Source organism: Acomys minous (assembly GCF_964271855.1).
Source record: "Acomys minous genome assembly, chromosome: 11".
In the NCBI taxonomy this organism is placed as follows: Eukaryota; Metazoa; Chordata; class Mammalia; order Rodentia; family Muridae; genus Acomys; species Acomys minous.
Genome location: NC_140492.1, coordinates 110,489,696 through 110,514,201, shown reverse-complemented (window position 1 = coordinate 110,514,201; position 24,506 = coordinate 110,489,696). Strand labels below are relative to the sequence as shown.

General features: G+C 44.7%; 1 protein-coding gene across 3 annotated transcripts in view; it reads right to left on the bottom strand.

The window, feature by feature from the left end:
- Positions 1 to 20,593, bottom strand: part of IL6ST (interleukin 6 cytokine family signal transducer) — a 50,066-nt gene extending 29,473 nt beyond the window's left edge. For 2 of the 3 annotated variants that reach the window (XR_014783326.1, XM_084802223.1), the window contains exons 1-6: positions 20,425 to 20,593; positions 12,915 to 12,998; positions 10,713 to 10,791; positions 8,268 to 8,573; positions 7,150 to 7,270; positions 4,935 to 4,985 (exon numbers count right to left, since the gene is read on the bottom strand). Coding sequence is in view for 2 of the 3 variants with exons in the window: in XM_084802223.1 (XP_084658349.1) it covers positions 4,935 to 4,985; positions 7,150 to 7,270; positions 8,268 to 8,573; positions 10,713 to 10,776 (542 nt within the window). In the remaining variant the exon portion in view is untranslated. The remainder of the gene's footprint in view (positions 1 to 4,934; positions 4,986 to 7,149; positions 7,271 to 8,267; positions 8,574 to 10,712; positions 10,792 to 12,914; positions 12,999 to 20,424) is intronic. The other variant, XM_084802224.1, reaches the window with a different exon arrangement.
- Positions 20,594 to 24,506: the final 3,913 nt, after the last annotated feature.

Sequence of the window (24,506 nt, the reverse complement as noted above, 5' to 3'; positions counted from 1 at the left end):
TTGTCTCTGTAACATGCTGGCTACAGAGGCTGTTTGTCTCTGTAACATGCTGGCTACACAGGCTGTTTGTCTCTGTAACATGCTGGCTACAGAGGCTGTTTGTCTCTGTAACATGCTGGCTACACAGGCTGTTTGTCTCTGTAACAGGCTGGCTACACAGGCTGTTTGTCTCTGTAACATGCTGGCTACACAGGCTGTTTGTCTCTGTAACAGGCTGGCTACACAGGCTGTTTGTCTCTGTAACATGCTGGCTACAGAGGCTGTTTGTCTCTGTAACATGCTGGCTACACAGGCTGTTTGTCTCTGTAACAGGCTGGCTACACAGGCTGTTTGTCTCTGTAACATGCTGGCTACACAGGCTGTTTGTCTCTGTAACATGCTGGCTACACAGGCTGTTTGTCTCTGTAACATGCTGGCTACAGAGGCTGTTTGTCTCTGTAACATGCTGGCTACACAGGCTGTTTGTCTCTGTAACAGGCTGGCTACACAGGCTGTTTGTCTCTGTAACATGCTGGCTACACAGGCTGTTTGTCTCTGTAACATGCTGGCTACACAGGCTGTTTGTCTCTGTAACAGGCTGGCTACACAGGCTGTTTGTCTCTGTAACATGCTGGCTACACAGGCTGTTTGTCTCTGTAACATGCTGGCTACACAGGCTGTTTGTCTCTGTAACATGCTGGCTACACAGGCTGTTTGTCTCTGTAACAGGCTGGCTACAGAGGCTGTTTGTCTCTGTAACATGCTGGCTACACAGGCTGTTTGTCTCTGTAACATGCTGGCTACACAGGCTGTTTGTCTCTGTAACATGCTGGCTACACAGGCTGTTTGTCTCTGTAACAGGCTGGCTACAGAGGCTGTTTGTCTCTGTAACATGCTGGCTACACAGGCTGTTTGTCTCTGTAACATGCTGGCTACACAGGCTGTTTGTCTCTGTAACAGGCTGGCTACACAGGCTGTTTGTCTCTGTAACAGGCTGGCTACACAGGCTGTTTGTCTCTGTAACAGGCTGGCTACACAGGCTGTTTGTCTCTGTAACAGGCTGGCTACACAGGCTGTTTGTCTCTGTAACAGGCTGGCTACACAGGCTGTTTGTCTCTGTAACAGGCTGGCTACACAGGCTGTTTGTCTCTGTAACAGGCTGGCTACACAGGCTGTTTGTCTCTGTAACAGGCTGGCTACACAGGCTGTTTGTCTCTGTAACATGCTGGCTACAGAGGCTGTTTGTCTCTGTAACATGCTGGCTACACAGGCTGTTTGTCTCTGTAACATGCTGGCTACACAGGCTGTTTGTCTCTGTAACAGGCTGGCTACACAGGCTGTTTGTCTCTGTAACATGCTGGCTACACAGGCTGTTTGTCTCTGTAACATGCTGGCTACAGAGGCTGTTTGTCTCTGTAACATGCTGGCTACACAGGCTGTTTGTCTCTGTAACATGCTGGCTACACAGGCTGTTTGTCTCTGTAACAGGCTGGCTACACAGGCTGTTTGTCTCTGTAACAGGCTGGCTACACAGGCTGTTTGTCTCTGTAACATGCTGGCTACACAGGCTGTTTGTCTCTGTAACATGCTGGCTACACAGGCTGTTTGTCTCTGTAACAGGCTGGCTACACAGGCTGTTTGTCTCTGTAACATGCTGGCTACAGAGGCTGTTTGTCTCTGTAACATGCTGGCTACACAGGCTGTTTGTCTCTGTAACATGCTGGCTACACAGGCTGTTTGTCTCTGTAACAGGCTGGCTACACAGGCTGTTTGTCTCTGTAACATGCTGGCTACAGAGGCTGTTTGTCTCTGTAACATGCTGGCTACACAGGCTGTTTGTCTCTGTAACATGCTGGCTACACAGGCTGTTTGTCTCTGTAACAGGCTGGCTACACAGGCTGTTTGTCTCTGTAACATGCTGGCTACACAGGCTGTTTGTCTCTGTAACAGGCTGGCTACAGAGGCTGTTTGTCTCTGTAACATGCTGGCTACAGAGGCTGTTTGTCTCTGTAACAGGCTGGCTACACAGGCTGTTTGTCTCTGTAACAGGCTGGCTACACAGGTTGTTTGTCTCTGTAACATGCTGGCTACAGAGGCTGTTTGTCTCTGTAACATGCTGGCTACAGAGGCTGTTTGTCTCTGTAACATGCTGGCTACACAGGCTGTTTGTCTCTGTAACATGCTGGCTACACAGGCTGTTTGTCTCTGTAACATGCTGGCTACACAGGCTGTTTGTCTCTGTAACAGGCTGGCTACAGAGGCTGTTTGTCTCTGTAACATGCTGGCTACACAGGCTGTTTGTCTCTGTAACATGCTGGCTACACAGGCTGTTTGTCTCTGTAACATGCTGGCTACACAGGCTGTTTGTCTCTGTAACATGCTGGCTACACAGGCTGTTTGTCTCTGTAACAGGCTGGCTACACAGGCTGTTTGTCTCTGTAACATGCTGGCTACAGAGGCTGTTTGTCTCTGTAACATGCTGGCTACACAGGCTGTTTGTCTCTGTAACATGCTGGCTACACAGGCTGTTTGTCTCTGTAACATGCTGGCTACAGAGGCTGTTTGTCTCTGTAACATGCTGGCTACAGAGGCTGTTTGTCTCTGTAACAGGCTGGCTACACAGGCTGTTTGTCTCTGTAACATGCTGGCTACACAGGCTGTTTGTCTCTGTAACATGCTGGCTACACAGGCTGTTTGTCTCTGTAACATGCTGGCTACACAGGCTGTTTGTCTCTGTAACATGCTGGCTACAGAGGCTGTTTGTCTCTGTAACATGCTGGCTACACAGGCTGTTTGTCTCTGTAACATGCTGGCTACAGAGGCTGTTTGTCTCTGTAACATGCTGGCTACACAGGCTGTTTGTCTCTGTAACAGGCTGGCTACACAGGCTGTTTGTCTCTGTAACATGCTGGCTACACAGGCTGTTTGTCTCTGTAACAGGCTGGCTACACAGGCTGTTTGTCTCTGTAACAGGCTGGCTACAGAGGCTGTTTGTCTCTGTAACATGCTGGCTACACAGGCTGTTTGTCTCTGTAACAGGCTGGCTACACAGGCTGTTTGTCTCTGTAACATGCTGGCTACACAGGCTGTTTGTCTCTGTAACATGCTGGCTACACAGGTTGTTTGTCTCTGTAACATGCTGGCTACACAGGCTGTTTGTCTCTGTAACATGCTGGCTACACAGGCTGTTTGTCTCTGTAACAGGCTGGCTACACAGGCTGTTTGTCTCTGTAACATGCTGGCTACACAGGTTGTTTGTCTCTGTAACATGCTGGCTACACAGGCTGTTTGTCTCTGTAACATGCTGGCTACACAGGTTGTTTGTCTCTGTAACATGCTGGCTACACAGGCTGTTTGTCTCTGTAACATGCTGGCTACACAGGCTGTTTGTCTCTGTAGCATGCTGGCTACAGAGGCTGTTTGTCTCTGTAACATGCTGGCTACACAGGCTGTTTGTCTCTGTAACAGGCTGGCTACACAGGCTGTTTGTCTCTGTAACATGCTGGCTACACAGGTTGTTTGTCTCTGTAACATGCTGGCTACACAGGCTGTTTGTCTCTGTAACATGCTGGCTACACAGGTTGTTTGTCTCTGTAACATGCTGGCTACACAGGCTGTTTGTCTCTGTAACATGCTGGCTACACAGGCTGTTTGTCTCTGTAACAGGCTGGCTACACAGGCTGTTTGTCTCTGTAACATGCTGGCTACACAGGTTGTTTGTCTCTGTAACATGCTGGCTACACAGGCTGTTTGTCTCTGTAACATGCTGGCTACACAGGCTGTTTGTCTCTGTAGCATGCTGGCTACAGAGGCTGTTTGTCTCTGTAACATGCTGGCTACACAGGCTGTTTGTCTCTGTAACAGGCTGGCTACACAGGCTGTTTGTCTCTGTAACATGCTGGCTACACAGGTTGTTTGTCTCTGTAACATGCTGGCTACACAGGCTGTTTGTCTCTGTAACATGCTGGCTACACAGGTTGTTTGTCTCTGTAACATGCTGGCTACACAGGCTGTTTGTCTCTGTAACATGCTGGCTACACAGGCTGTTTGTCTCTGTAACAGGCTGGCTACACAGGCTGTTTGTCTCTGTAACAGGCTGGCTACAGAGGCTGTTTGTCTCTGTAACAGGCTGGCTACACAGGCTGTTTGTCTCTGTAACATGCTGGCTACACAGGCTGTTTGTCTCTGTAACAGGCTGGCTACAGAGGCTGTTTGTCTCTGTAACATGCTGGCTACACAGGCTGTTTGTCTCTGTAACAGGCTGGCTACACAGGCTGTTTGTCTCTGTAACAGGCTGGCTACAGAGGCTGTTTGTCTCTGTAACAGGCTGGCTACACAGGCTGTTTGTCTCTGTAACATGCTGGCTACACAGGCTGTTTGTCTCTGTAACAGGCTGGCTACAGAGGCTGTTTGTCTCTGTAACAGGCTGGCTACACAGGCTGTTTGTCTCTGTAACAGGCTGGCTACACAGGCTGTTTGTCTCTGTAACAGGCTGGCTACACAGGCTGTTTGTCTCTGTAACAGGCTGGCTACACAGGCTGTTTGTCTCTGTAACAGGCTGGCTACACAGGCTGTTTGTCTCTGTAACAGGCTGGCTACAGAGGCTGTTTGTCTCTGTAACAGGCTGGCTACACAGGCTGTTTGTCTCTGTAACATGCTGGCTACACAGGCTGTTTGTCTCTGTAACAGGCTGGCTACAGAGGCTGTTTGTCTCTGTAACAGGCTGGCTACACAGGCTGTTTGTCTCTGTAACAGGCTGGCTACACAGGCTGTTTGTCTCTGTAACAGGCTGGCTACACAGGCTGTTTGTCTCTGTAACTGCCTGGTCCTACTTCAGCTTCCTCTTCAGATTCTGTAGGCGACTCAACAAGACGGACCATTCCTCACTCATTAGCGCTTCTCCATGGCCTTTAATGAGGCCCCACATGTCGGCAAACCACTCTCCACCAACTCACCTGAAGTGCAAACAATTTTCCTGTCTTCCTTGGTTGTGACCTTTCATCAAGCTATGTAGAAGAGAGTACAAATACTCAGGAATTGTTTATTCCTAGAATCATCCATTTACTACTTTTAGAATGAAACAACAGATTAGGAGGATTTGTAGGTTTTCCTCCTCCCTGAAACAGAATCTCTCCTAAACCGGCAATGTCTTTTCTATTCGGAATATGCTGGATGACAAAAGGTTGAGTGAAGGAGTTCAACCTTTGTAGCCAAACCAAGGAACCACTTACTGATTGCTGTCAAGCATAGAAAGTTCACACTGTTCACAAAATTATTCATATAAAATAAGCCTTTTTAAAAAAACTAAAAAGACAAAGCAAGCCCTTCGTCTGGAAGAGCCACAGGCATTCCTAGCCTAGGAGCCATCTCTCCAGCCCTTACTTCAAATGTTTTAAAACAATGATTTGACCACACATACTTGTGAGAAAAGCAATCTTAAAACCGCTTTTAGAAATAGCATCACCAGCCCTAATGCTGGAATTGTGTCTGGAATTGCACCTGTTTACTGTGGGAAACAGTGAGAAACACATTCTAATATTGTTAGGAACTAGCACTGTCAGTGCAGAAAAAAGAGAATGTAGCTTTTTGATGGGTTACATATTTAAAAAAACCAAAAACTAAAGTCCCCTTTCAAAGTTGAAAATACCAACATGAACTCAAGATGAGCCTTGTATTTGTGTGTGTGAGAGCATCTGACTGGCGCTGACCCTTGAGGTAGAGCTGGAAGGCAGAGGGCCTGGGTGCACTTGTTTGATTACCACGAGCCACCACATCAAACACATAAAACAAAGGAGAATGTGGTCATTTAAATGCACACTAACAAGCACTCGCACATCTGAAGGACAGGAAATGGGGAGTGAGCTGGTTCAGCCTTTGCAGCTGCTTCACAGGTTGGGGTGGGCACTGAAATTAACTGAGGAGCCTGAGAAGACTTTTCAGGGAGCATCTGACTTCCACAGGTTTGTCAAAACTGCTGCATAGCTGACGCACTTTAGATCTGTGACTCTTTCTACATGCAACGTTTAGGACGCTTAGATGTTGCTGCTAATCATGCAGTCACTGGAGAGGAGCTGACTGCTGGAGAGGAGAGTGCGTATGCCTGTGATAGAGGGAATAAAATGCAATTGTAGAATCTAGGTGACAGGTTTTTAATTTAACACCTCAGTCACACTGAAGGTGGCAGGAAGCTCCAGCCTCTCTCTCCTCGGAGCTGACATCACAGAGGTGTGGTGTGTGGGTGCTGGGGTCGGAGCTAAGAGCCTCATGCTTGTACCGTCAGCACTTTACTGACTGAACCATCCCCAGCCAGAACGATATCCAATAAGTAACTGAACTGTATGGAAAGGAAACAAAAGCAGGTAGAACCTGTCATTTAAGAAAGAGAAGAAATTATCCACTTAGAAAGTAGGATGGTCTTCAACTTTTTTATTTAAATCTCAACTCAAAACTATTTTTGTTAAGAAAACATTTTATGAGAGAAATGAGAATTCATACTAGCTGAAGGTTTGATATTCAAATATGTTAAATTGTTGGGGTACAACAAGAGTGTGGTAGTTTAAATAGGAATGGCCCCCCTAGGGCATACATTCGAATGCTTGGTCACTAAGGAGTGGCACTACTAGGGGGTGTGCCTTGGTTGGGGAAGGTATGGCTTTGCTGGAGGCAGTGTGTCACTGGGGGTGAGTCTGGGTTTCGAATGCTCAAACCAGGCCCCGTGTCACTTTCTCACTCTTGCTGCTGCCTGCTGATCTGGATGTAGAAGTCTCAGTCCCTCCAGCACCATGTCTGCTGCCGTGCCCCTGCCGTGCCAATAGTGCGCCGCCCCTCTGAATGTACGCAAGCCCCACTTAAACGTGTTCCTTGATATGAACTGCCACGGTCGTGGTGTCCCTTCTCGGTGTGAGAACATTCACTACGACAAATAGTACGTGGTTGTGTTTGAAAGGCACCATTTGGAGCAATGTGCTGTGGATGGAACAGGGCTGGGCGTCTCTGAGTGTGTACACTGCTCACTGCTGACTCAGGTGACAGTGCACATGAAGAGCACAGCATCCTACTGTCAGAGGATGTGAGCTGTGCCAGAGGATTTATCTAATACTGACAAAGTGAAAGTCCTAGCAGCAGGGTCTGACAATCCGGCAGAGGGCGGGCACAGCTGGAGACACTTACCACTCTGATTTCAAGGTGTAGGTTGTCTCAAGGTATGTCTCTCTTCCTGGGTCCCACTGACACATCATGTTCTTCCCCTCATTCACAATGCAACTCAGATTTGTGGGTATATCTGGGGGAACTAGAAGGAAATAAACATTCAAATAGAAAACAAAAACCTTATATACACAAATATTATCTAATTTATCTAACACCTAAGACCTACCTCAATCAGATAAATGAACACAAGATAAAGACACGGGCAGAAACAGATGTTAATTTCTTTTTCTTCAAACTCTTAAGTACTTTTTATGTCATTACATATATTTTTGAGTGTTACTCTCTTTAATTACTTTCATGTTAATTTCCTATATAAAAATAAATTCTTATTTATAACCAGATAAAGTATCAATAATGTCTCCATTAAGTATTCTAATTCTAATAAGTAATATTAAAAGACAATTGTAGGCACCAGAACAATTCACATATAATTTATTTTACTTTCGTATTTCCAACAGGGTCCTCCAATGTAGCCCAAGGTGGCCTCAAACTCTCACCCAGATGCTGGGGTGACACCTGGCTGCTGAACGTCTGTCTTTATTGCTTTCTAAAGGATGTATAGAAAAGCAAATACTGACACTGTGTAACTGCTAGCTGACCCCCACAGGTCTGGCTACTGGTTCCACTCTTTTTAAAAAATAATTTTCTTTGAGATTATAATTAAGTCACTCCCCTTTCCCTTTCTTCCTGCCAAGTCCCCCCATATACCCTCCCTGCTCTCTTCAAATCCATGGCCTCTTTTTTTTTTTTTTTTAATTTCTTTATTCAGGGACCTGATTAACTTGAGCCTTTTTCTCAGTAATGAAGACACACACAGTGCACTCAGCAGACACAGAGTGCAAATCAGTAATACTCTTAGGGTCACAGAGACTCTGGTCAAAGCACTTTTCAAGAAGCTGATCAATGTTTGTTTTTTTTAGGACTTGTGTGTAACAGTGAAAATGTACACAGTAGTTGTAAATGTTTTTTATAAAGTAAGTATATCTAAAAGCTACTGAACCAAGTGACTGTGCTTGGAAAGGCAACAGAAACCATTAGAAATGTGTTCAAGGGTCTGGCAAAAGGAAACACAGTCTTACAGCCGGAGAGGATGGTGACTCCATACACGTTCTGCTCGATCTGCCCGAAGGACAGGACGTTGCAGGTGAGCTGGACAGCCTGGAGGGCTATGTCTGTGAACGTGACACTGGACGTGGTTCTGTTGACGACGGTGACCTGCTCCTTGGGAACAGCAACATGGTTTGTCTTCCACACGATGTAGCTAGCGTTTACTTCATATTGCCGGAGACACTTTTCCTTCAGCACACAGATGGCAGTGAAGTTAGAGCCACGCTGTATGACCGGAAACTCAGGGTAGATAAAACCACACGGTTCCAGAATCTGACCTGAAAAAAGGCAATGGACTGTGCTGAGTGGCCGGTGCGTGCCTAGCACGCGTGATGCCTTGGGTTCAGTGCCTGGCACTGTGACAGGAACAAGGCAGAAAAACCAAAGACAGTATTTCCAGAACAAAATGGTATTTGCATAGCAGCACTCAATACGGACGCCACACATTGACTACAATACTTCTCTGGAGAAAAAGGAAATGCAAGACTGAAAACAATGTGGTCTGATTTTAACAGCTAAATTTGTAAAGAAATAGACAAATTATAATGTACGAAATATAAAAACAACTGAGCCCGTGGCCCAATACTCTCATTTTCATCAGAAAACAGACTGCTTCCAGCACAACTCAGACGTGCCCATCACCCATGTGCTCCCATGGCTCAGGCAGCCTAAGCGGAAATCTAGGATGCGCTCTCCAGCCCTGAATGCCAGCAGAGGTTAGGATACATGGACGGAGATGGACATACTGTCCATCTATCAAAATTGAGACTTCAGCAAGACAGCAACCCAAGCCAGAAAGACTAAACAATATGGGCAAGTTTGTTTTACCAAAGTATAGGGGATTTTCTGAGAAAAGAATTGGAATAAAATTTCCTATTTAGGGCTGGAGAGATGGCTCCGAGGTTAAGAGCACTGTCTGCTCTTCCAGAGGTCCTGAATTCAATTCCCAGCAAGCACATGGTGGCTCACAGCCATCTATAATGAGATCTGGTGCCCTCTTCTGGCCTGCAGGTGTATGTGCAGACAGAACACTGTGTACAGAATAAATAAATCTTTTTAAAAATTTCTATTTAGAGAGAAGGGAAAAACAAGAAACAGATAAGAACAAGAAATAAAACACAAATATAGAGTTGAACTGCCCAGATTCCATTGCCGATGGCCGTGGCAGCTCTGACCTTGTCTGCTTTCAATACCCTGTTAGCTGCACATACCTTTGCAGTTGGAATTCACCCTATATTATTACTTAGCTATAATGTTGTGTAGCAGCAGGTATTCATGTGGGCAAAATACTCATACACATACATTATTTTAAAGTTTTTGGAGTATACATTCTTAATTTCTTCATTCCCCTCACTTTAGACCACCAGATCTCACACTGTTGTGAGGTCATGTTGGGAACAAGCGAGAGAGACTTACTCTAAGTCCTCCCAATTCATTTTCAGACTCCAGTCAATCAGAGGGAGAAACCACAGTCAAGGTCCCAGGCTGGGGAGCTGGGGACTCCCCAAATCTGAACAGCCTCTGTTGTAAGGAGACAGTTGTCTAAGTCCAGGCATCTCAGGGACACCTTGTAAGCAGACAATTGTTGGAGTCCAGCCCTTTCGCGCACAGTGTCTCCATCTTGCTGCAGGGTCAGCTAAGTTCATGTTCCCAGGCCTGAGGGACACACTGCTATCCTGACTGATGAAACTCCCCTGCTCAACCCCTCACATCACCATCTGACTGGACAGGGCCACAGCCCACCAACCCCCCCTTGCTTAATGGCTTCATCCTTTAAATATGCTGCACAGCATCCCTTTGGGGCTACAGTTCAGCTCCTCTGTGGCCCTGACCCATCAGCAGCGGCTTGATCACAGTAAATGTCCTTCATCTGCGCTGACCTGGTGTTTGAGCTCTGTTGATTTAAGCGGACCCCACGGCACTTAGTACCCACAGTACTGCTTCCCCCACCACCCCCTCTGGTGTGCAACCGCACTGCTAGATGACTTTTGGGTAACTGAGAAGAAGGGAAGTGCTAAGAATTAATAGATTTTTCTCCCATTCCTTTATGTAAAAACATTTTGCACACCTCCAAACTTAACATTGAAATATAGCCAACTGGCATTTAGTGTTGATAAAACTCAAATAATATCAAGTATATTTGTACTGAAGACACTTCTTTTAATAATGACTCCAGAAATAATATATAAGTATAATTACATAATCACTAAACAGGAGACTAATTATATATTGAAATATAGCCAATTGGCATTTAGTATTGATGAAACTTAAATAATATCAGGCGTATTTGTACTGAAGATACTTCTTTTAATAATGACCCCAGAAATAATATGTAAGTATAATTACATAATCACTAAACAGGAGACTAATTATATGTAAGTTTAATTTGTAGAGTTGGGACATTTCATGAACCTTACCTATTGATTCAGTGGTGAGGAAAATAAGCAAAGCTTGGGATACCCAAATCCTCAGTGCTGACATCTTGCAAGAATATTCCTGTAACAGACACAATGAAAAATTTTAAAAACCCATTCCCTTACACACAAGCTAAAACACAGGCTTGTTTCTACTGTGTAGTTATCTTCTGGAAGGCGGTAAAATACCTATGTGAATTCAGAAAGGCAATCTATGTTTACTAAAGTTATGGTTGCGCAAACGTCTCAAGTCCTCCATCTCACAAATAACTTGTATATATGATTTCAGATCATTAAAAAAATAAAACAAAATAAAATGTGATCGGTCCTTAACTATGGATGTCACCTAGCAGTTCTGTGCTACTCACACACTCTTCTTGCTAACTGCTGTGGCTCAGTTTGTCTGCTATGCAGCAGTTTCATGAATACGAGGAAAGCATTCTGAGTCTTCTGCTAACTACCAGCTCATCCCACAGGGTGCAGTGCAGTCAGGTGACACCTGCTGACTGCAAGTGATCTCACAGGGACACAAAGATGATACTTAGGAACCCACACCTTAAAGTGAGCAGAAAGCATGTGCCTGCCTTTAACTCTACAGGGGCCATTACAGCCAGCCTTTAAAACTGTAAACAAGCCTTCCTAAGTGAGATAGTATTTCAATATCCTTGAAATGATCATTTGGGCGGGGCAGTCAGGGCTTTTGCAAATAAGACGTTGTTCGCAAAAAATATGACCCACAGATTTTTTTAGCGTTTATACATTAAATCTTAGTTATAACCAAACAACACTATACAGAGAAGGTGTAGTGAAAGACAAGGTATCCACTGAAAGAAAGATGTGCTAGGACCTTCCAAAGGCTACACACAGAGCACTGTTTCATAGATGCCTAAGGCAGGTGCAGCCCCACAGTTCGGGTGCTCCACACAGGTTCAGTCCCCAGCAATAATGGAAACCAAAGCACAACCAGAAGCGGATGAGAGGCAACCAGACACACTGACCCATAGCAAACAGCAGGAAGAATGTACAAGGACACACAGCGTGCTGAACTCACGCATACAAGATGGAATTAGAGCAGCTGGGCTCGGGACTGAGCAGGGCCATGAGGAAACGGAAAAGCCTTTCACTGTAATGACTAGAAAGTATTACTTCCTAATTTTTAAAACTGTCACTGAGCTGTGAGAGGAAGGAGCTTCTACTGAAGTGTTGGGCATTAGAGTACAAACGCATTCCGTGTTGCATTCTAGCTTTGCGTGTGACTTAGTGTGTTTTAAAATGGACAGTATTCACTAAGCTTTTCCTTTGATGCTGTGGAGGGTAAACGTTCAGATTAAAAGTGTGTTAAATGCTGCGATTGTTCCACACCTCTTGCTGAAGACGCACATCTAGCAGCAGCACTGCGTTCAGTGGCTTCCTGGAGTCTGGCTTTCTAGGAAGCCTCTACAAAGCTAGAACGTGACTAGCAACTGTCGGTGCGAAGGCTTATTTCAGAACTCAGTAACTCGTCTATACTGGTAACTCCTCGATTACAGCGAGCCAACAGTGGTGTGCTGAAAGGACTGTCACACGTAATTACAACAGTAATGCTGGTCACACAGATTGTCAACGGTTTGTTTGCTTGGAAAATCAGAACAAACACGCAGTAGCTGGCTGTATTGCTGCTGCTTCTTTCAGTCCAAGGATTTTCTCAAGTGGGGGGAAAAAGCAGTGTAATTGTATATGTAGGAACTATGCCACTTTAAATATTGTTATTGCTGATACTGTGACTTTTATGTTTAGTTCCATTTTTAAAAATTTACCCCAAGGACAGAATGGAGACTGAATAAGGATTGCGGTCCCCGAGAAAGATATCAGTATAAACTGTTACTATGGCAAGGGAACTGATATACCTGCAGAGCCTTCCCTCAGAAAGAAAGCAGGCCATGCTCACCGGTGAGCCGGGTGGGGACGGGGTGACCTTTTACAGAAGGCGCAACTCTGAATGCATGTGCAAAATACTGGCCACAGCTCCGTTACGGTATTTTACAACCATCCACCCTTTGCTCCTGTCCAGCTCATGCTAACAGGCAGTGGACTGCTAAGCTGCGCAGACGCGCTCTCACTAGTCATTTCTCCCAGGAGCCTAGGGAGGCAGCTGGGTACGGCAGGGATTATCTATTGAGCTTTTACAAAGGAAAAACAAAAATTCAGACGAGACACATTACTTACCTAATTCACAAAATTAGGCATTGAAGCATGAATCTGAAACAAGTCCACTGCCTCTAAAGGTCATGTTCCTCCTCTCGGGTCTCCCTGTGAGGACAGAAGAGCTTTGCTCAGGAAGCTGACTGTGGCAAGTGTTGTAGTGTGCTCCTTTACTGCAGTCTTTGGGAACTGCATACACACATACAACCGGTTACATCCACCCTGCTCCTCCTCCAACTCCACATCCACTGTACACGTGCTCCTTAAATCCTCCACCGGGTGCTGCCTTTTTAGGTTTGAACCAAGTAGCACATGTTAGAGATATGAACTTCAGAATAAAACAGTCGCACAAATACTTGGGCGAGTATTCAATACCCCAGTGGTGTGGTTATTACTGTCTTTTTTCCTGGTTGGCCATAACTACTGAGTTCAAGTCACCTTCCTGCTTCAGCCTTTGGGACCACTAGGGCCTAGAGCATGTTTAATGCAGTGGTTCTCAACCTGTGGGTCACGGCCCACTTTACAGGGCTCACCTAAGACCACCGGGAAATATAATTACATTACAATTCATAACGAAAGCAAAATTACAGTCATGAAGTAACAGTGAAAACAATTTTATGGTTGGGGGTCACCACAGCATGAGGAATTGTATTAAAGAGTTGCAGCATTAGGAAGGTTGAGACGCTCCTGTTTAATTAAGGTCACATCTCTAATTCACCCCTTGACGTCTACATGATGTCAAGGGGCATTTTGCTGGGGTCACAACAGCAGGTCCTTAGCACCAGGTTGATTCCTTTTGTCTTCTACTGACACTGACTTAAAATTGCCGACTCCTCAACTGTTGGACAGCGCTCAGTACTAGCTTAAATTCTAGCATGAGCAGTGGCAGCTATGTTTTGAAATAACTTAAAATTTAGGCAGCGAACTGAATCCTGTATTGTCATATATGCTACATCTTTGATATAAACCAATAACAAGAAAGTAAATTTGTAACACTTTTTTTTAAATTTCAAATGAAAAACTGGGGGTGGGGGTGGGGAATGTAATGTCTCTGTAATATTACCAAGAAAAATAGCATGTGAAAATGCTGGTGGATAGTCTAGCAAAATTCTACACCTACAACTCTGAACTGTGTAAGTAAGCATATGTTTCTTACTTTGCACAGGTGAAGGAAGGGCTGCCACTTGCTTTCTTCATTGTACTACTACAGACTTGAACTCCATTAGGCCTGCATAGGTTAAGTCTGTGCAGCCTTTGCTCTAGCTCCTCCCACACAGGTCCGTCTCGGCCTCTGAGCGGCCTCCACTACCCCACTCTCCTAGTTTTTCTTTTCTCCCTCATAACACTTGAGACGTCTGTTGAAGCCTGGCAAACAGTTTATGTAATGGGCCAGATGAAGGTTTAGACTCTCTTTCCTTTACAAAACAGACTGCAAGCCAGATTTGGCCTGCAGGCCATTGTTTGCCAACCCCTAGTCTAAAATATATTATCGCTTTCTTACTCTGCCTTCTGTTTGCTCAAGGTTGAACTGGTTCCCCTACAAAGAATTCACTCAAGTCTCATGACCTCAAAATATGGGCCTTTTTGGAAACAGGACCATTGCTGATGTAATCAGCAAAGATGCCCTAGTGGAGAAAGTTAGAACAATGTGACTTTTATAAGAGAGTCACAGAAGATGATAGAAGACAGAGACTAGAGTGACTGCAGTTAAGCAAAAAACTGTCAACACATGGTGATTGTTGGAGGCCAGGAAGAGCCAAAGGATTCTCTCCAGTCTTAGAAGGACTTCTGGCGAAAATAAGATTTCTGTTATCTGTCTGTCTGTCTATCTGTCTATTAATACTCACCCCACAGTAGTATCTATCTATCCTCGCTCCACAGTAGTATCTATCTGTCCGCCCGTCCGTCCGTCTATCCATCCATCCATCCATCCTTGCTCCATAGTAGATCCTGCCTCTGCATCTGGAAGGCTAGTGCTAAAGGCATGGACCAACACCACCCAGGGTCATTTTTTGTAATTTTAAACCACCTAATTTATGGCACTTTGTTACATTACTCCTAGGAAATGAACACATTGTATGTATTACCCAAACTGTAAGCAAAGGAGGCAGTTTTCTGTCTGTGTTCTTGACTATCTCTGGAATTCAGAACCATATTTAGCATAGCATATGCTTATTAGATAAAGAAACACCATTCCAATGTGTGCATAACATATAACACTGCAGCTTCACTAGGGCTGAGTGTGTGTGTGTGGACACATCCTATCATTTTGAGAAGTGAATACCGGGGGAGAATGGCCAGGCCACAGGGTAGGTGTTATGTTTATCTACAGAGCTTCCTGCATGATATGATCATTTGAATATTCTGCTACTTTTTAATTATACTTGTTTCATTATTATTACATTTGACAGTTTAGAACATATATTTGAGATATAATCCATTGTTAGAAATTTGATTAGTATATAATTTCCTGCAGTTTTGGCCTGCTGCTTAATGAAAAATGTATTAAAAAAATTTTTAGTGCATGCATGCATTATGCTTTTACAATACTTTATTTAAACAACAACAACAACCACCACCACCACCAAGAGGTGGGCTTTAGTTTACCTGTTCCCATCTATTTGCTTACTCTTTTACACCATTACAATACTTTTAAGCAGTTTTGAAATAAGTAGCTGCTACAATGTCAAATAAAATGTTAAACTAGCAGGACTCCTAGACATTCAATGTAACATTTGAACAAATGATTATTTATAAAACTAGCACTCCTGCACATTAATAATTATCAAGTAAGAAATGCAACAGAAAAATACTGCTCATAACAGCACCAAAAGCAACACTAGAATAGGGAAAATCTAGTCATAGCTATACAAAATTGTCACAATATAGAAATGTAACACGACCTTAACTCAAATAGCAATGTAGTTTATTATAGACTACACATCTATTATAGACTTTACACATCTCTTAAAACTTTACATTAAACATTAGAGACTGAGAGCCAATTTTCAAATAATGAAAAGGATCTGCTGTACCATCATTCTATAAAGATACTATAAAGATAATTAAAACATGCATGAGCACAGAAGAATAGACAACTGGACAGCATGAAATAAAGAAACTCAAGTGTATACAGTGGCTTATAGGACTGGGATGCAGTTCACTGGTACACAGCTGCCTTCATGTGCATGACTTTGTTTTTATCCTTGGCACCACAAGACAAGCAAACAAACAAACAAAAGACAGATAAATAATAAAAAAAACTATAAGCTGGTCATGTACACACCTCCAAGTCTCAGCAGGGGGCTTGAAAGGAAAATCAGTTGAGCCTAAGACTTGACAGCTAAGCACCATGGGGAGAACATATAAAACAAAAATCTGATTTAAAAATGTATATCATTATTTAAATGTACACGTTGTAACAACTGGTCCTATGAGCAAAAATGTAAAAAGATGTTAATACACAAACATATTCCAGAGTTAATAAATAAGTACAAAAATCAAATAATACACATACTAGAAAACATGAAACAGTTATGATTTTGAGGACCTAAGTCTTTTACAAAGGAGAGTTTCATGAATACGTTGATAGAGTTCTCACCATCACTTAGGAAATAAAACGTTGCAAGTACAATTGATGCCAAAAAGTCCTCACTAACAGGTAGCTCAAACCTAACAGGTAAAATATGTGCAAAGTGCTTTGGGAACAGAGAATGTCCAATTCAGGGCTCAAGAGCACTGGGCTATCAAATAAAGTATGTTAGAAAGAGAAACAGTGCATGGATGGCTGAAGACCACCAGTGGCAAGGTCCACCAACCAGCACTGTGCCATTTGAAGCACAGCTCGGAGGTACTCAGCTTGCAGTGGGGGCTGCAGCTGCAGAGAGTGTATGTGAGACAGAACAGCCCAACAAGAAAGGATTGTACAGAAGACACCAGTGTGAAGACACCAGTGTGAAGACACCCACTATTTACAAGTAATGATTAATCTATTCTTCTTAAAATAAACTGTGAGAGTGACTCCTAAAGAGAATCTGGAAATCTGGAGGCAGGACATCCACTTTTAACAGGGCAGCTCACTTGCTGCACTGAAAGGGATGCAAGCTCTGGCTCTGGGGTGAGTGCAGGCAGCTTTAAAGCAGCAATGCAAAGTCACACCGCACACTAAGAGGCACAGCGCTGATTCGGGATCAGTGATCTCCTCATGAAATCGCTCTAAAACATACTCACTAGCCACAGAAGGAAAAGGCCCTGGGAGCGCTGCGTGACCACTGCAAGTGTTTCTGAAGCCTTCACCTACCATGCCTGCTCCTCAAACCCCCATACCACGGAGGTCAGTTCCTTCCTTTATCCACTTGTGGTATTCTCGGCTAGCTTTTATCTCCTGGCCACGAATGTACCCAAAGATAATGTACTCGAGAGCTTTTTTTCTTTTAAAATATTTACTGTGCTGACATGTGACCTATTACCTACCTTACCTTCAAACTCAATTTCAAGAATTCTGGCTTGACTCTTCAATTCTAGATATGTATCACCCTAGATATTCTGTCTCTGATACAAATCAATTTAATAAGCCTCCCCCCGCAACCGATCTCCAATATTCAGTTCTATTTTAAAATATCAAGAACAGAGGAGTGGGGGGGAGGGGTGTATAGTTCATAGAGCACTTGCTTACCGTGTGGAAAGGCCCTGGTTCAGCCCCCTGCTCACAACAAGCCAGCAATGCTATAGTCCCGGAGCGAATTACAAGCATCTGTCTTTTTACGCCAGTTTTGCTGAAATGATTGTTTTACTTTTCCTACTGCCAAGCAAATATTTAAGCCCCTCGTTTTGTGTGGCCTCAGCAAACTGGTGTTAACTTTCGTCATTTCTATGTCAGCTGCACCTACAGGGTAAGCTCGAGTTACAACCAACTTCTAGGATTCTTCCAATGTGTGCCTGCACGCACACTACAGTTTGACTCTACAATGCCAATGCCCTGTTGACTCTGCCTTGCTCCATATTCACGACCCAGACGGGCATCTATCTCTTCTGTGGGATCTCCCTCACAGTCACAAACATCTGTGTTCCCACTGCACTTTCACAGAGTCCCCTGGCAGGATTTAAAATGTAGCACAGTAATTATGCAGTTTCATGTCCTGAGAATCTTCAAGCATTTAGTGAAGAGCTAAGAGTGGTTAGTTCATGTATGTACGTACATATGTAAGTGGTACTGACAGAGAATACATGTATGTATGTAGTGCTGAGGATTGAACCCAGGGCCTGGCACATGCTAGAGAAAGCACTCAGCTATTGGCTCCATCCCCAGCCTAAAAATAAGTTTTACTTTACTCTGTCACTCTTGAAGACAGTATGAAAAAGCAACATGTATATCAGTTAAGAGTTGAGACTGAACTCAGGATATCTATGTATAAATACAGACTCTGACAACACGCCTGTGTTTGCCTTTGTGTAGAAGAGGCTAGTAAGGTCTACTTTAAGCTTTAAGGCTGTGAAGAGCACATGAATATAAGGAAGACTACCATACAAAACTGCATAAGTACTGGTTATAAACTGAACATATTATGGTGACAGCACACGGTAGTCCTTGCTAGGCTCAATATTCTCTGCTCTGGCCTCTGTTCTACATTAGGAACGGGACAGCTCTCAGTTCCCCTTTACCAAAGCTTATCCAGGTTTCCAGGCTGACCTCTGGAAAACCCAATCCTTAACACCCGCAGCACTCTCTGTATCACTCACTACTTAACTGAAACCACTCTGTATCCGAGTAATTTTTCTCACACGGTCTGTTAGCCCTGTTTAGTAAGCTTTGCGGAACTTGGATGCTATCTCAGGCATCTTTATGAATTCCACAGCAGGCTGAGCGCTTTCTAAAACAATCTCAACCACCTTTGCAATCCAACACACGGAGAGAGGTGTAGGAAGCCCCTTGCTTCTTTAGCAGACAGGCTGCAAATACACCAGGGCCAGGTGATGTGGAGCAGCAGGAGGTCTGAAATAACTTCTAGAGAAAACCCCATTCCAGCTACTGCAGTGTTGTGGGCAACATTCAACTTCCCAGACCAAATTATGGTAATGAATTTTCTATAAGAAATCTGCCAACAGGACAGTTTGGGAGCACAGTGTTCAGAGTCTTGTAACTTTTTGAGTCTGTTTCCTTTTCTAAAAGTAGATATTGTCACACCGACCTCATAGGTATGTAATAATCAGCATCCATCCTAGTATTTAACTGAAATATAACATTCTCTTTGGAAAATATCTTAAAGTGAAAACACAAATCATAAATAAAACAGGACAAGATGTCCAGTTATGTAAGAATGATGCATTAAATTAGCTGGTAGAAGTATATGTAATATTCTAAATCACCTATGTCAACAATACAGATGGCAAGAGGGGGGGAATTGTACTATAAAGTTTATCTTTATCTGACAATTTTTTGGTTCACTTTTGTGAGGAAACAAATGGGCACAATTATTCCCCAAAAGAAACCAGTGGAAAACACAATTTAACCCACTAACAGATTACTCTTACAAAAGCAGCATCCCAGTTTATAGTTCAAAAATAATTCCAAATGTTAAATATGATCACAAACTCAGGAAGTTAAGACGATGGTTAAGACTCTAATAATGAGTCAGTAATTTCAAATTAAGAGTTGTTCCAACTGGAAGCTGGCAGTCAGTCACGCACAGTCTAAAAGGGTTTGTTTACAGCACTGACCAGACCAAACAGCTTAATCTTTCAGAACATTCACCCTGACTGGCATTCCAGTATCGGATGACTACTTGGAAGCCGTACAGCTGCTGGAACGTCCACTAACTACATACATTAATCCCAAATGGGTTTCCTTTTGATGGATAAAAACAAGAACGGAAGTGGGCCTAGCCTTTGATATTATTTTTGTTTGGAGTTCTGGATTAAAATGTTCATCCAGGAAAGGAGAGCCTGCTACTTGGGGAAAACAAAAAAAGATTTACGCTTAGGAGGTGAAAGTTTAAAGACAGATGGGTTCGCTCCCGGGATGTAAAGGCACGCGGGACTGATTAGGAAGGGTGCGTAGAACGGACCAAAGGGAAGGCTAATATTTGTAAACACTGAACTTCCATCAACGCCGAAACGTTGCGATTTCTGGGTGAAAAGTTCGCTCTGGGTTAGAGGAGATACATCAAGAGCAGAGAGTGAAGAGTGAAGTCTCTCGGGACCGGTGGCATTTCGGGGGACACCGAAGACCACAGGTTGTGGGGCCGTGCCCACAGTTGGTCCAGGGGACAAGGCACAGGAACAAGGGAGAAGGCAGGAGCCCGAGGGGGACTTTGGGGCGGGGGCTCCGGAACCGAGCGTCAGGAACGCGGCTGGACAAGGCGGGTGACATCGTCAGGGAAGTCGGAGCCGGGAGGGAAGGAATGCGGGGATTCCCGGGCCAGCCGGACGAGCTCCAGGCGCGCGCGCCGCGCCGACGCTCTAGCCCGGCCCCTCTGGGCCCCGGGTGCCAGGTGGCAGCCCGCACCCTCCCGCGCCGGGGCCCTGCCCTCCTCACCTTCACACCTCGAGCCTCGCCGCTCCCGCGCGCCCCTCAGCCCCCACGGGTCTCGGCCCACTCCGCGGGCCCCGCAGCTGAGCCGCTGCCCGGCTCGCACGAAGCTCCGGCCTCCCGACAGCACACGCTGCCCTCCGCCCGCCGCTGATCCAGGCCCTCCGAGCTCCGCCCCCTCATTGCCCCGCCCCGCAGGAGCAGGATCCCGGGGGCTGATTGGCTGTGATCGACCCCGAAGCCTGAGGCCATTGGTCCGGGGTCGCTGGAGACGAAGGGGCGGGACTGCGCACTTCGGCGATTCCCGTAACGCAGCTCCCAGCCTCCCGGGTTCCGGAGGCTGAGGCCAGTCACCGCTCCAGGAGGAGATCGGAGGCTTCCCCACGGCTCCTCGGTGGGTGGCCAGAAAGGAACGTTCCATTTTCCCGAGGGCAATGGGGTCGCGGACCGCAACCCGGGTGCCTCCTGCGATCCCTCTTGTCCACCTCCCTGGGCAGTCTTCCCGAGGGCCCTGCGAGCCTCCGGAGACCTTTGGGATTCTTGACGCGTAGGAGGTCCCTGGGGACAGGGCAGGGTTTAATGGCCCCGACTTCACTAGCCCGTGGTGACCGCTTCAGTCCGGGCCTTAAGTAAACGAACCTTGCCACTGTGCAAATTTTCGTCGTTAGTAAGTGAGTTTGGGTGTGATTGGTTGATTAGTGAGCCCCAGAAGTGGTGGCCTGCCAAGAAACTCGTGGTTTTTTTTGCGGTTTGCCCCTCCTGATCTGTGATTAGAAACGCCAAGGAAAAACCGATTTCATTGTAATTCACCACCCTTTCCTCGTTTGGAAAATGAACCTAAAGGGGAGAGAGAGAGAGAGAGAGAGAGAGAGAGAGAGAGAGAGAGAGAGAGAGAGAGAGAGAGAGAGAGAGAGAGAGAGAGAGAGAGAGAGAGAGAGAGAGAGAGAGAGAGACAGACAAGAGAGAGAAGAGGGAGTGTGTGTGTGTGTGTGTGTGTGTGTGTGTGTGTGTGTGTGTGTGTACGCGCGCACGCACGTCCCCACCCCAACCCCCAAGCAAAATGAGAAGCTTATCTCTAAAGAAACACTCCAATTTGCGTTGGTTAACTTACACTGCACATGCGGCCTGCTCGGGAGTGTGGTTGACATAATCAGTGCACCTCCACTCAAGAAGATTGATTTTCTCATTGCCAGGATCTATCCATTTGTTTTGGTTTTATTTTGCTCTAAAGGAGAGAAAGGACAGGACGTTGAATGGATGGAGATTGGTGTGATAGGAGTTGGGGGACAGCAAAAAAAATGTGGTAAAAATATACTGTATAAAATTCTCAATAAAAATCTTTAAGAAGATTAAAAGTGAAGAAATCATTCAAAAAGAGAAACACACTGAAGGGTAGAGACTTTTGGAAGAATGGTAGACTACAGTAATGATTTAAGGAGCAAGTAATACCCATAAATTAGTAATTTTTAAAGTTCTTTGTTATGTTGACGATTCAGATGGAATAAAATGAATCAGACCGCAACCTCTCTCCCTAACCCTGCACCATTTCCTTCTTTTTCTGCTCCAGATCTCTATACCCTCAGCTCTAGATTATGACCTCTTCGGGTGCTGCGGGTCAGACACTTTGAAAAGACACCCAAAAGGGGCCTGCTAAGAGTCCTAGACACACTTGAGAGTGGTGATTCAACTAAAGACGTATTCAGGTCTTGCCACTGCTGCTGCCTGCTAACCTACAGGGTTTGACAAGAGAGACAGGTGAAAAGACTTCTAAGGGCCTTTGTTACACCCACAATCTTACAAAGGTGGAGCTAGCGTTGCTTTGGGGCAATGCATAGTGGGTCCCTGGTAGGTCTGCTCCCAGACTCTAAACGCAAATCCTAGCACTTCTACTTCCATGGCTGTGACCTTGGAAAAGTCTTGAGTTTCTTCTTTTGCAAAGTGAGGAGAAAGGTTCTGACCTTTGCAAGAATGAAATTATTTAAAATATAGAAAGGGTTTGTTTGACACATGGGACATGTTCAGCAAATATCAGTTATCCTTGAATGTCTCTTCTGCCATTGTTCCTCAGGCCTTTCTGCATTACAGCATCTATTTAAAGTTCTGTCCCTCTGAGGTGACTGTGGGTAGAAGGAAGTCAATAGCTGTTGTTTTGTTTTGTTTTGTTTTTGTTTTCCCAAGACAGGGTTTCTCTGTGTAGCCTTGGCTGTCCTGGATTTGCTTTGTAGACCAGGCTGGCCTCGAACTCACAGTGATCTACTAGCCTCTGCCTCCCAAGTGCTATAATTAAGGGCATGTGCCACCACCCCTGCTCCCCTGGCTGGAAGTCAGTATCTTATAATACATTCACCTTCCTTAGCCTGTGGGTGGGAAATACAAAGTCTGTGCTGCCCGAGTCACATATATGACTTACCACTTTCTTCTGGCTGTCCATATTGACTCAGCTCAATCCTTGGCACTAAGAAGCTCACATTTTTGTGAGAGTAATTAAAGTCCTAAACAAAGGGACTGGAGAGATGGCTCAGCAGTTAAAACCCTTGATGCTCTTGCATAGGACCCAGGTTCAAATCCCAGGGCCCATATCAGATCCCTCACAGTCAACATAACTTTAGTTGCAGGGAATCCAACACCCTCTTCTGACCTCCAAGGACACCTGCATACACATGGTGCACATAAACTCACGAAGGCAGAGAGAGAGAGAGAGAGAGAGAGAGAGAGAGAGAGAGAGAGAGAGAGAGAGAGAGAAGAAAGAAAGAAAAAAGGTTGACATACAATCCTAAACAGAGAAGATAAATCAGTGTTGGACAGAGAACTTCCAGTACTGCAAAACACTAGGTAGCACCCACTCTGTGGAAGTTGCTTGATTTTCCAGACCCCTCTGGAGAATGTTGATCCTAAAATAACCACTTTCTGATTAGGAATTTTATCACTAGAAAGCCCCCATCAAACATTGCAATGGGCGCTTTTTTGTTTGTTTGTTTGTTTGTTTCCAGTTGTAACATCTTGTTGGTTCTAAATATGGTTGATAATAAGTACTAGATTGTGGAAGAAAGGAAAGCAAGAAGAACGGGCAGAGCTGTGTCATACTCTGTGTTAGGGATGGGTGAACAAAGCTGATGACACATGCTGTAGGATGAAGATGACAAATGGAGGAGACAAACTTGACCTGCTCTGTTTGCCTGGCCAGGATGTAAATATAATTCTCTGTCTGTGCCCCGGAATGTTTCTGAAACTCTGTGTCAGTCTTGCAGCTAATCACCCATCCTGTTATCCAATGACTTCAGCAACCTTGTTGATGATTCAGTAATTTCTCTGAGCTTACAACTTCTCATCCTTTTCCAGTGCTGATTAGCTTCACTGTAGGTGCAAGCAGCCCACAGGTAAGGCCACGCCTTCATCCTAGTCATTTAGTGAAATTACTCCATCTCCATCGGCCTGTGTCTCAGCCTCAGTACCCTTAGCCACCTACATCTGTGTCTTCGTATGTGCTCACTCCCACAGAATCTGCTCTTTGTCCTCAGTGTGACCTCCAGACTTTGCTCTCAGAGCTTACCCGTTATTTCCTACCTACTCTGTTCTTCTTAAGCAATGGGAAACTTTTTAATCATCCATTTAAACTGTACTCTCACTAGTATCTTCAGCTCCCTTGATCTTCAGCCATCTTTGCCTTATCAACCTAGTTCCTAACAATTTTCCCTTTCCTTGGACTGTACTCAATGCCTATTTTTAGTGTAGAAATTTATGTCATCATTCTTGAGAAAGATCAGGACTACCATTTGTGAGCATCCTTGACTTTATTTATTTATTTTTTCTATTTAGGATTCAACTACTGTAGATATGTCTCGTTTTCTCCTTTTCCTTCTGTCTCCCAAAAAGGAAAGCCCTTCACAAAAAAATGCCCACAAGGAATATTATTTCACATTCAATCAAACTTTTCTTAAGATCTGCAGCTGGAGAATGACATAACATCAAGCTATTTGGGGGCCCTGAAGTCCAGGAAGGAGGAACTAATTATTCCAATGTATTCAGTTTATTTCCTCAGTAAACATTTACTACCAATATGTGCCAACACTGATATAGTTCTAAAAAAG